At 51.4% G+C, this 16,272-nt stretch overlaps 1 protein-coding gene across 1 annotated transcript in view; it reads right to left on the bottom strand.

Annotated features, from left to right (window-relative positions):
• The window catches only part of LOC116951024 (solute carrier family 23 member 1-like), a 54,582-nt gene that overhangs the window by 18,296 nt on the left and 20,014 nt on the right, over positions 1 to 16,272 (bottom strand). Inside the window, exons 4-15 of the mRNA XM_032969294.2 lie at positions 14,048 to 14,140; positions 13,701 to 13,826; positions 12,897 to 13,054; positions 10,801 to 10,889; positions 9,953 to 10,023; positions 7,261 to 7,442; positions 6,517 to 6,637; positions 5,564 to 5,720; positions 5,019 to 5,166; positions 3,648 to 3,753; positions 3,177 to 3,306; positions 2,330 to 2,473 (exon numbers count right to left, since the gene is read on the bottom strand). Of these exons, the coding sequence (XP_032825185.2) occupies positions 2,330 to 2,473; positions 3,177 to 3,306; positions 3,648 to 3,753; positions 5,019 to 5,166; positions 5,564 to 5,720; positions 6,517 to 6,637; positions 7,261 to 7,442; positions 9,953 to 10,023; positions 10,801 to 10,889; positions 12,897 to 13,054; positions 13,701 to 13,826; positions 14,048 to 14,140 (1,525 nt within the window). The remainder of the gene's footprint in view (positions 1 to 2,329; positions 2,474 to 3,176; positions 3,307 to 3,647; positions 3,754 to 5,018; positions 5,167 to 5,563; positions 5,721 to 6,516; positions 6,638 to 7,260; positions 7,443 to 9,952; positions 10,024 to 10,800; positions 10,890 to 12,896; positions 13,055 to 13,700; positions 13,827 to 14,047; positions 14,141 to 16,272) is intronic.

Raw genomic sequence — 16,272 nt, forward strand, 5'->3', positions numbered from 1 at the left:
CATTGCCACAGCTCTAAGTCACCACAAACATTCCCAGACTTGCCTTTAAATGGCAAACAACCCCTCCACCACATTACCCTCAATTCCCCTGTATGCTTTGCCGACCTCTGCGCAACGTTGAACTTAATAACGTTTCCAAGTAACATTTTAAGGGTGTAAACACATAAGAAGTAAACTCGTTAAGGGCCTATGCTCGCCATGCGAGTCTAAGGGGTCGTTCGGCCACACTGCATCACGTCGTTCGGTGCGGGGTTGGTGAAGATGGACGGCGTGGACTTGGGAGCGTACAAGCTCGGGGAAGAAATAAGACATTTGCAATGCGTCACGTTGACCACAGTCCCTGCAGCTGCCTAAGACAACCTGGCTTGCAGCAAGGTGGCCACCCATCCAAGCGCTGCTTGGCTTCTGAGAGGGGGGGGGGGGGGCGCATTAAGCTATCACGAGGGCGCTGGACAAACGACGAGAATATTCAACGTTAGTCCACTGCAACGAGAAAAAGTACGCAGTGTGTGCCAACAATGCCAGACGCAGTGTGTGCCAACAATGCCAAACGCAGTGTGTGCCAACAATGCCAAAAGCTGCGGTTGCCGAGCATTGTCTTGGTCTTGTAAAGACGCGGGATGCCCCGCGCAGGAGGCTACGGGTGGACGCGCCTGGACTCTGGGAGTGAACATCGGTTGCAGAAGTTCCCCGAGCCAGATGTGTGGATCGCGGCGCGGGTGTACGCTCTCCGCACGACGTGGTTTCGACGCACAGATGCTCGAAATGTCTTCGGTTCGAGGGCCGGTGCTATCTTGGCGACTCCTCACGCGCGTGTCGGAGCGAACATTGCGAGGCCACGGTGAGTTATCAAGCGTGAAAATATCGGTCACGCACGTTCGGGGACCTGTAGGCCGTCGGATTAAAATCATCTGCAGGTGGCTACTTAGTCATGCCATGTTTCAGTCGGTTATAGTCTGGCGGTTTGTGTCCCTCCGTAGCTATTTCATGGTGTCGACTTTGTCGTTCGCAGAACGGAGGCTGAATGTTGCAAACGCAAGCTAGCGTGGCACCGCGGTAGAGTGCCACCGTAAGCATGCTCAGCCTAGGTACTATCATGGTGGTTTAGCCGGAGCAGAGGGCCGCACACGCCGGCTCTGCTGGAGGCATGGGACCCACTTGGCGTGGTCCTTGTGGCCAACTGCACACTTTGTGCCGACACGCACGGTGCTATACAAAGGTAAAGAGTTAAAGGTGAAGCCCCGCACTTTGCTTGTTCACGCCACTGCTGGCAGAGGAGCCTTCGGTCTACTTTTGGCGTACCCACATACACGTTTATATATCTGCTGTGTGGATAGAGGGTGAGAGGGGGTGGGGAGATTTTATAAACTTTCCCTATTTAAACTTGATTTGAAGCTTTCGTGACTGCAGGAATTACTCTTTGGTTCTTTCGGTAAAGTCACGTAGAAAGAAAATATGTTGCATTGCATTACATTTCCAAAAAAGTTTGTTTTCTCAAACGTCCTATTTCTCTCTCTAAAATTTACCAGGCTCTCATAGGTCCATTCGCTCTGTCTCTCCCCCGGCCGCTTCGGGGTGGATTTCCACACATCTCTCTGTGTGTCAAATTTCACACTTAACTTCTAATTTTAGCAATCTTCGGAGATCGTAATCGACCAGGCTATGCGCTAACTGTGTGTTAGCCAACTCTCTGTGTTGCATTACATTACATTTACAAAATATTTGCTACATTTTGTTTTCTCAAACTATTTCTCTCTCTAAAATGTACCAGGCGACCATAGGGCCATTCGATCTTCTTTTCCTCGGTCGCTTCGGGGTGGATCCATTGACATGCTAATTTCTCTGCTCCAGCAGTTGCCCCAGCAGACCCACCTCTCTCTCTGCCCACCCCCCCCCTCTCTATTTAAGGCCTCGACACAGAGGCATTGGGTCTCTGTGTGTCTATGTTGTGTGTCTCTCTCTCTCTGTGTCTGTGTTGTTTCTTTCTGCTTGTGTGTCTCTGTGTCTGTGTTTTGTCTCTCTCTCAAATGTAGTTGTACCTGATGACGGTTGCATGTGTTGCAATCGAAACGTCGTATTCTACTATTTAATTTAGTTTCTTTCTACGTGACTTTACCGAAAGAACCAAAGAGTTTTTCCCTATTTAACTGCCACACCAGGAGATGGACCTTTGGGTTGCAGGTCCAGTGCGTCGACCGTTACACCACAGAAGCTCCCTAGGTTTCTTAAATACCACTCATTCCATAAAACCCCTCTGTGACTGGCAGCCGCTGTGATTAAGGTTTTAACGACTCGACACCGACCGTGGTGGCGCTGCTGCACTGCTCACCGGTTTGAACCATGTTCTTGTGGGCCTTTATGAAGCTAGGCAGCGCCATGCCGAAGAAGGTGGAGAAGCCCAGCACAAAGAGGTTGCGCGACGAGTTGAGGTCCACGTACTGCAGGTTGGAGAGGCCCACAGCCGTGATCATCCCTGGCAACGGACAACGCGCGATCTCACTTCTTACGCGCTCGTGGTTTCAACGGACAGACACGCAACCCAACACGCACAGCGCTTGTGGTGGAGATGCGTGCCCACGGCGGCCAGGCAGCCTTCTGTTCCTTTAGCACCAGTTCGACATGCCGTGCTTAGTCTAACGATTACCTCTGGTTTTATTGGAAATCTGCCTGTCTGCACCTTTACAAAGGTAGACACCTATCGATTATAGATCCTTAGAGTTGATAACTGCACCATGATTGTACAAATATACATTCATCAATGAACCGCCAAATGTTCAGCACAAGCATGTTGTGTTAGTGGCTGTTAACAGTTGCCTTAGTAGCTCTGCTATTATTTTATTGTTTCCCTTCAAGGTGACGTTACCGAAAGAACCAAGAATATGAATTACTGCAGTCACGAAAGCTTTAAATCAAAATTTAGCTCTGCTGTGTTTGGGGCCATGCTAGACACATGTGTTTGAGGCTGTTGTAACGTCCATGTTAGTCCCCGCGTTAGCCGCCGTCTTAGCCCCCATATTAAGCATCCGTGCTAGCCCCTGGGTTAGCGGCCATGCGTAACTGGCCGTGTAGCCCGTGTGTTAAGTGTCCACGTTAGGCCCACTGTCAGTGGCCGTGCATTAAGCGTCCGTGTCGGGCCTCGCGCTAGTTGGGCGTGCGTTCACGGCGTGCGTCGCTACCGAACAAAGTGCAGAAGAGGGCCCCGAGGATGGGGTCCGGCAGCGAAGCGAAGAGGGCGCTGAACTTGCCGACAAGGCCCAGCACCAGCATGATGGCGCCGCCGTACTGCACCACACGGCGACTCCCAACCTGCGCCGCAGCAGCAGCGGTGTCAACAACGCAGCGCGGGCTCCAGTCCACAGCCATCAACTCGCCCGGCCCTCGCTGCTCACCGGTTCGTACACGCGGCAGTGGGACTCACGGACTTCCCCTGCACGCCCCCCCACCCCCCTCCATCCTTCCCCGAAAGGCGCACTCCCGTGGCCAGGTGCCGGCAACTGGTAAATGGGACAGCGAATAACGAGCACTGGAGTGCGTCATGGTGAGTGTAGTGGGAGCGTGTCGTGGTGAGTGTTGCGGTGAGCATGTCATGGCGACTGCTACGCCGAGTGTGACTGTGAGTGCAGTTGGGAGTGTTGTGGCGAGCATGCCTTGGTGATGCCCAGAACGCCGATGTTCGGGCTGGACGAGGTGGAGCCGTTCCCCGTGCCGAACAGTCCGGTGATGATGCAGGCCAGACCCTCCATGAAGATTCCCCTGATGGAGGAAACACGGAACGTCAACCCCCGCCACGCTCAACCGCCGCCAGCATCAACGCTCGACCTTCTCAACCCCCTCCCACCCCCATGCTCAACTCCTATGAGGCCCGGTTCCTTTTTATCAGATCCTAGGCAGACCAATTTTTTTCAACAACAGCGGCTGCACCGAGTGGGCCCGTGCAGGAGGATACGCGAGGATCGATTGCCGAGACAGACATTGTTGGAGTCGTCTCCACGAGTCGGGCGACCGAGCGGGCAATGGAGGGAGGCTGCGAGGGCAAATCTCTGCGTGTATCTACGATGCAGCCGCTGCGAGCTCTGGCAGGGGGTTCAACGGCAATGAGTTGTTGTGTCAGCAGTGACGGCTTTGGCCACGATCACCTCTCGATCTGGCCTTGTGGCTAAGGATTCAGCCAAGATGTAAATCTCACCCTCGCTGTATAAAATTAAACAGAAGGTGCGCAAGTTCAACATTCATGACAACCACTGTTGACTTCCCAACAACGTGGCATTCATTTTATTGATTCTGCAGGGATGACACACAACTGAGTCAACTCCCAACCGGGAGTTGGGGGTTGACTTTGTGAACTTCCGATTGCAAACAGTTTGCTCATCTGCTGAGCCGTCTGACCTGAAATAATTCTGCTTGAGCTCTCCGAGTGTCTGTAAAACCAGTTACTGTTTTTATTCACCTGCATGTTAAAAAGTTCACGATACTGTAACGTGATTTAATTATCCATAAAAAGCTTCACTTTGTTTCAAGACTTTGCATGAGAGTCCTGCTACATCGGGGGACGCCTAGCCTACTCCTAGCGCTCGGCACCTAAGCGCAGAATTAAAACACCGGAGCAATGCATCATGCTCACGCACGCTCAGGGCTTAATGGTAACCGGGTCTCTGTTTGGGGTAGAACTGGAAAATATTTCCGCACCCGGCACACCACAATCCAGTATACTGCTCGCTATGGGCTGTGGGGGTTACTGGTCAATTGCCACCTACTCCAGTCTACCGGCGACCCTAAAATAACTGAAGCCGTGGGCACACTGTACCACACTGTAAACATCAGAGGCAAACTCAGCAGAGTAGCAGTTCCTAATGCCGGCCCCGTGTGGACCAGACAATGCCCTGCACTCTAATCCCAGCTTAACCCAGAGACGCAGAATCCCCAAGCAGATTGACGGCGAGTCCAGCATTTGGGGGAGGGGGCAGGAGGGCAGCGAGTGAGGCGGAACGCGGTGGAGGATGGTCGAGCGTGCCGCTCACCGGTTGATGGCGTGGATGGGCGGTGGCGGTGCCCCGGCGAGGCGGGCGCAGGCGTAGTAGTCCCCGATCGACTCGACGATGCTGGCGAGCATGGCACTCATCATGCCGATCACGCCGGCCGCCGTCACCGTGGGCATCCCCCACTGGCCTGCACGCACAGAGAGAACCCCTTCCGTGTAGCGTTAACAGGCCGTAGGAGCGAGTGCTGTTAGTGAGCAGCACCTAATTAAGGCCTGAGACTATCAAGTTGCACGAAGGGGTGGGTGGTAAACACCACTCTCCCCAGTGCTGATGTTTACACACTGGACCAAGTACTCATTTAAGGCTGAGTCGACCTAGGGGAGACACAGGACAGGTTCAGATATTAATTACTGATGTTGGTTGTGGACGGGAACCGAACTCGGGTCGCTGGGTTTATAACACAGTGCGCGGTCACGCCACACACATCACCCATGAACAATCACCAGTTGGACCAAGTTCTCCACAAAATGTCGTGATTCTATAGCATAGTGCGTGCGGAATCTATCGTGTGAGGGGGTACGCACAGGGATAGGGTATGCGGAACCAGGGTGCGATGGAGATGACCTCCCCGCGTGCGTCCGTGCGTGCGTGGTATCCGTATGTCGCCAGCTCGCTGGGGAACACGTTGGTCTCCGTGAGCACATAGCACAGGAGCCATGCGATCACGATCGCGATGATGATCTGCGGGGGAGGGAGGCACGGACACACGGCCCACAGGAGCGCATTCGCCACTTGCCGCAGAAGTTCACGGTTTGAATCCGGAAGGCCACCCCGGGTTAATACTGCAATGCATGTTAACCATAAATTACTACGCGCCATCTGCTTCACAGCGAACGTTAAGGATCCGATGACGTAATTCACAAGCGTAGGACACGAGTAGGCCAGAACGGCGCGAATACCAAATGTGCCCTATTATAATTATTATTCAGGTAGTCGTGTAAACCCGCTACCGATCTACAGCTCGCACTCGATCACTCGTGGGTGGGCTATTTGGGTTGCGGAATAACCGTGCTTGCGGATAAATCCATGACATATCTTGACGCGTTCACTGCTTTGTCTGCTCCCGACTCGTCGAGGGTCAGCGTCTGGTGTCCCCGTGGGTAAACGCGTCGGCAAGTCACCGATCACCGTAAGAAGCATAAACACAGGCGACTCATTTTAAGTCTTCTCCCCCATGCGACTAAGCTAGACGATACACACACGTTTTGATCCTAACTTACTCGTGATCTGCATTAGTTGCGTGTTCTTTTATTCGGGCCACCCCTCACCCCAGATAATCAAGAGTCGACTATAGATTTACACCACCACAAGCACTACCATGTACCCACATGCGAATAAAAAAATAACTGATTTGTAATTCCATGCATGTACCGTGAATAAATAAAAAATCAATGTAACCAGATAATCATTACACCCCTGACTCACTCTTTTGTACACTCCCCACTTGGGCCTCACAGGAGCCGCGGGCGGCACTAACCGGGAACATCTTGAAGACCTGCACCCTGTAGACGGTCCAACCCTTGCCACGCTTGTAGCCCAGCAGCGGCAAGTGCACGTTACGGAAGTACTGGGAGAAGAGGATCACCAGCACGATGGTCCTGTCAGACGCACGCATGCAGCACCCAAGTCACGCGACGCACACAGGAAAAACGCACCGCAAGTTGAGACAACACGGATTTGTATTTGATGGAGTGTTCTTCACACATGGGTGTTGTCTAAGCAGCGCTTTAGACACGATAAGTGACTTAGGTCACCTCTCGAGCCACATTTGAAAGGGCACCCCCAGTGACAGCTCTCCCCATGTGGCACCAGGTGACTCAGCACGTGACTTGTGAATGGGCATTAGTCTGCCAGTTGGGGACAACGATAGATGTGAGCAACCCCAATTGAGTTATTTGCGGGTAATTTTTTCGAATTGGTACAAATTTGGACCAAGACGCCAACACACAATACCCTACTCGTTTCGAATTGCGTCCGGGGTTCTTTAACGTCGGCTGTCCAGCAGATGGCGTGCAGAGTTTACAAGTTAACACACACCGCAGTATTAACCAGGAAGGCCTGCCGGAATCGAACCTCAACGTCTGCAAAACCGCCGGGCCAATATGACGTTCCACATCGAAAGTAAACGTCATTTGGACAGTGGCCCTCCAAGGGGGCAAGGCACGGGAGGCAGGCACAGGCGACACGCACCGCGGGGCGGTCATCACCGGCGGCGACTCACAGCATGGCGATGCCCCAGTGCTTGCCGGCACGCTCGCCGGCTGCCGGGAATACGGAGAGGCCGATGAGCGACACGGTGGGAGCCACAGTCAGCGGGCCGATGTAGGCGAGCAGCACGCCCGGGACCCCCAGCAGCCCGATCACCACCTCCACCAGGCACGACACGATGATGGCGCCCTGGATCTTCCGAACGCAACCGAGACACCACCACAAAATCGTCATCACCATCACCGGTACTGCCACCGAGACACAGACCCCATCGGCTGCCCCTTATGACTGCAAACAGAAAGGCCAGAGGAAGAGTCACAGCACATACGGAGGCCAGAGAGGTAGTGCCCTCTCAACGTGCTTTGGAAGGGCCACTGCCCAAAGCATCACCTCTTCTATACTTTTTACTGATGAGCTCTAATTATTTTTTGCATTTTTATTGGCTAACAGTAATGTGCGTGTTCAAGTGCAGCTGCCTGCCAAGGGCCTTGGAGAGTCCTCTGTTGGGCCCTCACTCAGGGACCGCTTTTCCCAGCCTGCTGAAAAAAAACGATCACCTACTGTGTTCTGGGCCAACAAACACGAGTTTAAAACTTTATTAAATGCAGTACAGACCCTCCCAGCCTGCCCTGCGTTCATAATGAAAGAACAAGGAGTGATCGACTGCAATTGATCTGACAAGTTGAGAAGGACTGAGCCTGGTGCCTTACAGGGTGATTGTCAAGAGCTTGGCAGGTGTGAGGCTGGCCAGGAGATGGCAGGAAAGCACTGGGCTCAGTCCACACAATAATTAAATTCACAGTATTTATGTATTAAATCCATCTGTGCGGAGCGTTGAGCGTCACCCCCTTATATTGAGATTATTTAGATTATGTTGCTGCTATAAATGTCCAAATGATGAGCCACTTTGTTGAGCTATCATTTGTGTGGCCAGGTCGCTTTGGAAAAATAAGTTAATACATCAGGTCGGCTTTGCCTGGTCGGATGGGGATGTATGAAAAAGAATAATCGGTTTTACCCTTTCTGGCAATAAAACAGGTGCTAAGATGTTGAAACACCAAATAGAGACATTTTTCAAGGAGTCATGTCCGCATTCATCACACGTACTGGTGGTGAACAAGCAAACAAAACATGCTCTGATAATATATGGATTGTCCTTGAAACTGATTGGTCTCCACCAGAGACCACATTCTTTAGGGCCTAGTCTCACCAGTGTAAACCAGAGATCGCCAAAGGGCGAATACTATACAGAAAAGGCACGTATCAGTGCATTTATAGCTGGCCCAGTAATGATGCATTACTGGGCCAGCTATAATGGCCCAGTAATGTTGCATAACAGAAGCAAGCAAGCAAGCAGTCGCGTTTGACCATCGCCTGTTGTGCAATACACGTACAGTCTAACAAAGGTGTGCGTGGGGAAAGTCATACATTTTATTTTGGCTCAGCGCTTAAAACATTCCCAAAATAATTCTCCCATTTGTATTGAACGTTGATGCCACGGTAACTGTCGTGCCTCATAGCAAGAAGCACCTGGCTTCCATTCATATATATGGCGCTTTTCTCTGCAGAGTTCACAGTTTCTCCTACAGGTTCCGTATGGGTTTCCTCAGGGTTCTCAAGTCTCCTCCAATAGGAACTCCCCCCCCCCCCATAGAATGTAACCTGTATTGGCCAAACATCCCAATGCTGAAAGATTACTCAAATGGGATTTACACAGGAGCAGCTGCACCCCCCCCCTTCTACAAAACATGGCAGTACTCTTCTGAATAACTGCCTTTCTGGGTAAACAACACAAATACAAATAATGATGAAAATTAATTAAAATATTGTGAAAAGGGGCCAATAGGATGCAGGTTTGGGAGCAAGACGAGCTGCCCGAGGCTCTTCACAGTGGGGCCCCATCTCACCATTCTGCCAAACTTTTAAAAGATCAACCACCTTGATTTGAAGCTTTCGTGACTACAGGAATCCATACTTTTTGGTTCTTTCGGTAAAGTCACGTAGGTATCGCTTGTGTTGCGCCCGAAACGTGTTTTTATTTTATACCTACGTGACTTTACCAAAAGAACCAAAGAGTATCAACCACCTTCTGCAGGTGTGTTATTCCAGGAAGGTTTACTCCCTTAGTAAAAGCCTGTGTCTGGAGAGCGAATGTCATTACTGACGTAGGTCTGGTTCGGAACGTAAACTTCTAATGCAGGTGGGCTCAGACTGGTGAACTAAAATTTAATGCGGTCAAAATCCGGACTTAAACCTAGGCTTCTCAGCATTGCTGGCTCAGTGCTCCGACCTTTGAGCCACTCGGCCACTTCCACATATTATTGCTTAACTGCACTGAAAATATCTTCACAGTGTATTTTAATGCCTGTTGTTTACTGTTTCACTGTCCTCAAGTAAACTTATGTCGTCTGCCAAAAACTTCTGTTCTCAATGGGCCCTTACCTGGTTGTAAATATTTACAACCGCTAAATATTATTTTATGCTTACAATTTTGTCAAACCTGTAGAATTCAAGGTAGAATTAAAATGGTTTGATTTAATTTAATGGACATGGGCTTACTCATTGAATACCACCCACGGTGACACTCAACACCAACAGGGCACGACCGCCTCGGGCAGTGGCAGTCCTGTCCCGGCCTGCTCGCACTGTCCTGGCCGCGTGCCCCGGTGAGGAGGCCAGGACGGGACCGGCCGGTGTGGTCGTACCTCGCGCATGCGCGGATGCCAAATCTCGGACGTGTCCAGCGGCTGCGTGGTGCTGTTCGCAAACATGGCATCTGGGCGGAGAGACAGACGAGCGGAAGGGTGGCGCGTTAACGCTGCTCGCGCGCAGGTGGGGAACGTGAACCAGGAGCCACTTGTTACACTCCACACAGATGTGTTATGAAAAAACGTCGTCTTTCTAACGTCGTTGGAAATGAGAAGGCCATTCTGTGCCGGCGCCAAGGTCCAAAAAATGTCCATGTTTGAAACATTACACTGCAAATTACTCAACCAGCGGACTACGTGCCAGCTTGCAGACTGTGTGCAGAGTCGCCTTGTGCCGCAAAAGGACAGCTGCCATTGGGGGTGCCGTTTAAATGTGTTGAGATGCGATGCAAGCCACTTATCATGTGTTGAACGCTCCGACATGCCACGGCGTAGATGGTGCTCTATCAAAAATAAATCGCTCGTTGATAATGAGTATTTATACCAGTGTGAATCCACTGCCAATAGATGTCAAATGACGAGATGAAGGATCACCTGGTGGCCAGTATATAGCAGTACAGCAAGTGGGTTCATGAACCCATCTATGTGGAAGCTTGGGTGTTATCTCCCTCCTATATCGGGTGGATTAGCTCCGGGTTCTCTCGTTTCTTCTCACAAGTAGCCAAACTCCCGTTCATGGAATTGGCCTAGCATCCTAATGTAGCAGTACCCTCCTTGAGACAAGAGTCTTGAGACTCGTGGATATCAATAAACGACTGTCTTGACGTAGGTGAGGAGCGGTGTGACCGGTGCTCCGGTGTCCTGTGTGCAAGGCAAGGAGCTGTGTGCGTGTGTGTGTGGGGCACCTGTGTCCGGACACTTCCACTTGTCCAGCGAGAGAATCGCCTGCGCCGGCGCCAAGAAGGCGAAGGCGCTCGCCTGGAACAGCGGCAGCCTGCGCAGTGAGCGGCAAGACACGCGAGTGAGCGACGCAGCCCTCCTCGCCAACCCAGCTCTCCCCTTGCCACAGCCCGCGTTCTCCCTTGCCACGTCGGCACGGTTGGGACCTTAACCTCACCGCGGAACGAATCGGGCGTTTAAAACACCCTAGCGGAGAGCTACGCTGGTCGATAATGCTGCAAGTGGCTTGTGATGTGCAGCACTGTCGAGACAGCGAGGGTTGTTGGTGCACAGACTCTCGGGTTGCTGGGGTGTTATGGCAGTACGGCAAGTGGGTTAATTTCCATTAATATGACGATTTAATGTTACCCCTTCACCCCTTCCCCTCACATGCGTGGGTTTTCCTCTGGGTACTCCGGTTTCCTTCCACAAGTATAAACACTCAGAAACGGAGTTGCCCAAACATCTCGATATTGGACCACTGAGCTTGGGCAATTGTTGGTAGCACCTGTTCTGGCGCCCTTCACACTTGTCTGTGCTTTCCCACGCCTCTAAAAGTCTAATAAAAACCGCGTGCATTTTTATAATTATAAACAAACCCCATGTTATCCGATAATATAATTCCGCTCGCCTTACTGAGCACGCTCCAATGTGAAATACAGTGTTGTTGCTAGTGGGAAGCCGTGGGGCTCCCGACCACGAGGCTGCGTGCCTTTGCTTTGTGCCAGTTTAACGGAAGCTCATTCCTGAGCTTCCATTTATGCCAGTTTCCTCTTTATCTCTCCAATTTTCAAGGCTCCCCAGAAAAACCTCGTTATGTTAGGGACACGTTATATCTGCTCACGGTATTGCGAGGACACCCTACAATACAACGCACTGGAGGAAGAGCATCTACCAGCCACCACACCGCTATTACTCGTGGAATTACTCCAATTTGGCCGCCTAGCAGCGTGGCCTAGTTATCCCTGACACCCAACGCTCGCTGAGCCAAGAGCTGGAAAAGTAATACGCTTTGCAGCACAACGGTACATTTAATAGCAAGGGATTAGGTCAGGGCTTTCACAGGGATTATCCGCTGGGGTACCTTACATCTAGAGCCCACTTCTTGGGCACCCAGGAAAGAAGACAACGGGCCGCGCTGCGCAACTCTCGACCGGGGGACGCACGAGCAGCATCGTGTATGTTCGGTCGCCGACATTGAGCCACTCAAAATTGCGAGTCGCCGTGGCTCCTGAGCGTCGCTATCGATTACCCGGGCCACGGCCAACGTCGGTGGCGAGTGACATCTGAACCGGTCCTGCGCCTTTCCCCCCCCCCCCCTCATAACAACCCCCCATGGCTGACACGGTGTGAGGAGGCCTTCATCCAGAAGTGGATTGACAAGAAGTCTACAGTTAGTTTGGATTTCCTATTGCACCGCTATCCATGCTCTCAACCCCCTGCCCTTGTTCATCAAGTCCAAGCTCAGGACAGTTTCTTCTGTTCACTGCCTCTCTATAAAATGAAAATGCTTTTCTTTCCGTGCAGCATCCTGAGGTGCAGCCTCATTTAGAAGCTATATGAATGCAAATGTACTGTCATGTACTTTAAACATAGTTTCTGAGCACATATGAGGACGGTTAAGAAGGGCTTGAGATAACTAGACAATGGGAGGGAATTCCAAAGTTTTGCAGTCCGAGGAAAGAAAGAAAGAGAGAGAGAGAAGTGTTGTGACCTGCAGTGTGGTGAATTGAGTGGTTGAGTGAGTGGGCGAGTGAGTGGGTGGTCGAGTCAGTGTGTTGCTGTAACACATGCAGTGTGGTGAATTGAGTGGTTGAGTGAGTGGGTGGGCGAGCGAGTGGGTGGTCGAGTCAGTGTGTTGCTGTAACACATGCAGTGTGGTGGCTGAACAGAGGCATAGACGAGATGAAACAATCCAGTAGAGCGAGTCCTACGCTGCACTGTATCACAGAGGGGTTGCAACGAACCACAAAGGAGGGCCTGGCGGGTGGGCGGGCAGGGGGGGGCAAGTGGGAGGAGGGCGGCGACAGTAAAGAAGGACCCGGGTTTGGACGTCTCTCACCGGCATCCGAAGACGGTCTGCAGCGTGGTGGTGATGCCCACGCAGAAGAAGATGGTGCCGATGAGCTGGCTAATGGCGTACTGGTCGAAGCCCACGCACAGCGCGTCGGCCAGCAAGAACGGCACCGCGATGGTGCCGCTGAAGCAGGTCAGGTAGTGCTGGTGGCGAGATGGCGGTGGAGGGGGCGAGGAGGAGACGACGCCATCAACCGGGGTGCGCGCCGGTGGCTCGAGGGCAGCGCCGCGACGTGGGGCGTACGCTTTTCGATAGGTTAATCGAATCGTGAGGTGTGCTTTGGGGCGGTGACGTGGCCCGGCAGGAGCACGTTCGCCACTCGCTGCAGAGGATTGCCATTCGAATCCAGTAAGCAGTCCCCTGGTTATTAACGCGAATACATTAAGCATAGCAATATGCGCCTCTGTTTCGCAGTGGATGTCAAAGATCTCCCAATGTCATTCGAAACAAGCAATGGTCGCCGCTCTCCAGACTCGGGGATGGTAAGGGAGGGTGGGGGGGGGGGCCTCTCGCTTGGGAGCTTTGTCAAGAGGGGACCCCTCGGGATTGGCGCCGGAAGGGTGGATGCCACCGCCACCACGCGACGTTACAGCGTGTGCTCCTAAACTTGAATTAACCGCGACTTAAAAATCCTGAAAGTGCTGTTGTCTGGCTTTCTGAGCCTCGGGCATAAACAATGAACCCTCACGAGCCGGGGAAGTGCCTTAGTGCGCTCTCTGCCGTCTCGGCAAACGCTCGCGACGCCTGAAGGTCGCGGGTGGCTGCACGGGCGCAGGGAAGAGGCGGTACCTGGAAGCCGAGGAGGATGCACAGGTACCACGGCGGCACGTCCTCAATCGTGTAAATCATGTCGTAGGGACGGCGCTGCGGGGTGGCCGACTCTGGTGCGTGCGGCTCCAGTCCCAACAGCGAGCGCTGCAGGTCACACCGCGCCATCACCATCACCACGACAACCGCAACACCCACAGTTACCATCACGGTTTAACTCGAATCGCTGGGTTTGCAGCACAGTGTGCCAATCACGGTGCCACCACTTCCCACAAACACACACACACATGTGCGCACATTCATTCTCAATCACAATCATCATCCTCATCAACCATAAACACTCCACTGTTAGACACACACAGCCTCACCCTGGCTTCTCCATTTTGTTTATTGAGCGTTCCCACCAACACGGACACTTCCTCCTCCTCCTCTGTGCCTGGCACAGACCCATTCGTGAGCACCTGTGACACAGCAAGAGACCACACACACAAGTTAGGCGTCTATGCCCCGTCCGCATAGAAGGTAGTTTATCCCTACACAGAGGAGGTCTTCAAAATCACGTGGTCAGAGACACCGCTGGCTTTTGGGGAACCCCTAAACATTGGATAAAAAAGTTCAGCAATGCCACCACTCTTGCATGCTCAGGTTGTCTCAGACAGCCGAGGTTTCAAGGACGACTCTCTGACCACCGTCTCATCCGCAGCCCTTCTGACGGCGTCTCAGATATGGCGCTCAACAAAAAACTTGTCCAGGATTGTGCCGACATCTCCCAGCTGTTTCTCAAGTTGTGGCGAGTATCTCTGGGAATTGGGGGGGGGGGGCTCTTTAAATAACCTTGCTCAAAATCACGTCTCTTACACCTTTGATAGTACTCATCCATAAGAGGCTTTTGGGTTAAATTGCGTAAATATTAATTTGTCGTAAAACCCGCCAACACCCGACACAGCCAATTAGTAAGGTTTGTCACGTAAACAAAACATGCCAATTGGCGACTGGTTTAGCACACCGGTGTGTTGGAGAGTAAACCAACAACATTTACAATTCGAGTACGACGTTTCGCCGCGAATTACAACCAGCCTCATCAGGGTACAGCCTGAGCTGTGATGAAATCCTCCTGTTTCGGTTTTAAATGGAGGGATACATTTGATGTATTCACTTGTGAGACAATCAGGTGCGAAGACCAGAGGGGAGAGGGGGTTAACGTATGCATATACATTACAATGGATATCCATGACCGGTTGAGTTATTTTCATAGGGTGGTGGCGTGTTTAATGACATTCATATTCACGCAATCTAACTCAAAAAACTCTATTAGGAATATTGGTCATGAAAGCCTAAGTGTTAAACTTTTATAGTGCTGTTTGTGGCTGACCGCTTGATGTTTTGAGCCCTTTTGCCTGTATAGAGACCGAGTTAGGTTCCAGGTCTGTTCATAAGTCGATTTGTTTGCAAGTCCAACTTTACTCCTGTCGATTCCAAACATGTTGTGCGGCGTGTACACTAAACTCGGGAAACGGCTTTAAAAGTTGTATGATCTCCTGCAGATGTAGATGCCACTGGTTCTTCACGTTCTGCAGATGTAGATGCCACTGGTTCTTCACGTTCTGCAGATGTAAATGCAACTGGTTCTTTACGTTCTGTAGATGTAGATGCCACTGGTTCTTCACGTTCTGCAGATGTAGATGCCACTGGTTCTTCACGTTCTGCAGATGTAGATGCCACTGGTTCTTCGCGTTCTGCAGATGTAGATGCCACCACCGCCATCTATTGCGTGGCGGTTGAACTTACGACTCTCGGTCCAAAACAGGCAACTGGACATACGGACAGGTTTGTTCGTATCTCTGAAAATTCGTAAGTTGAATGTTCGTAAGTAGAGGAGTCCCTGTACTCAGCAACTATGTTTAAACTTAATAAAGAACTGACCATACAAGAACGTCACACAAGCAGCAGCAGCACCGACGCGCCGTTAAATTTTGCCATGCAAAATAAGGCGCGACAAAAACTTGGGCAAAATCTTACAACAGGATTCATTTGACTGCTACAAATTTATGCATGGTCACCTAGTGAACATATTGTTTGTGCCAAACATTATTTCCCTTCAGAACATTGCCAAGCTGTTCTTTGAAATTAATATGAATCTGACATTACTCCAAACATCAAACGTATGCAAAATGTATGGCCATCATTACATTTCACATGCTCTCATAGCAATAAAAAAAGCATCCCAGATGATTGTTCGTTCTCCTGTTGTGCCCTCGCCCAGTCTCACGCTGCCAGGATGTAATCCCGTACATAGCTCCATGTGACAAACACACCGCGTGCCTTGCAGAGCACAAACAGCTCGCAACATGTCGCGTGTTCGTTATTCGTGGCCAATTACTCGTTTTTCTTTTTAAACCACAACTATTTACGCCTTGTGCGCACAAACACACGCGGATAAGTCTCTGCACGTGGCAATGTCACCCGCACTCCCGCCCCATTTCATCAGATCTCAGATGCTCGGACGGCTGACCATCTTGCGGAAAACTGGTGTTGGAGGTCGTGGTCGACGGACGGCAGCAGAGAATAATGCATTGTTGTACTGTAATTCTAT

The sequence above is a fragment of the Petromyzon marinus genome, chromosome 41 (genome assembly GCF_048934315.1).
Source record: "Petromyzon marinus isolate PM22_M1 ecotype Great Lakes invasive population chromosome 41, UKy_Petmar_22M1.pri1.0, whole genome shotgun sequence".
NCBI classification, from domain to species: domain Eukaryota; kingdom Metazoa; phylum Chordata; class Hyperoartia; order Petromyzontiformes; family Petromyzontidae; genus Petromyzon; species Petromyzon marinus.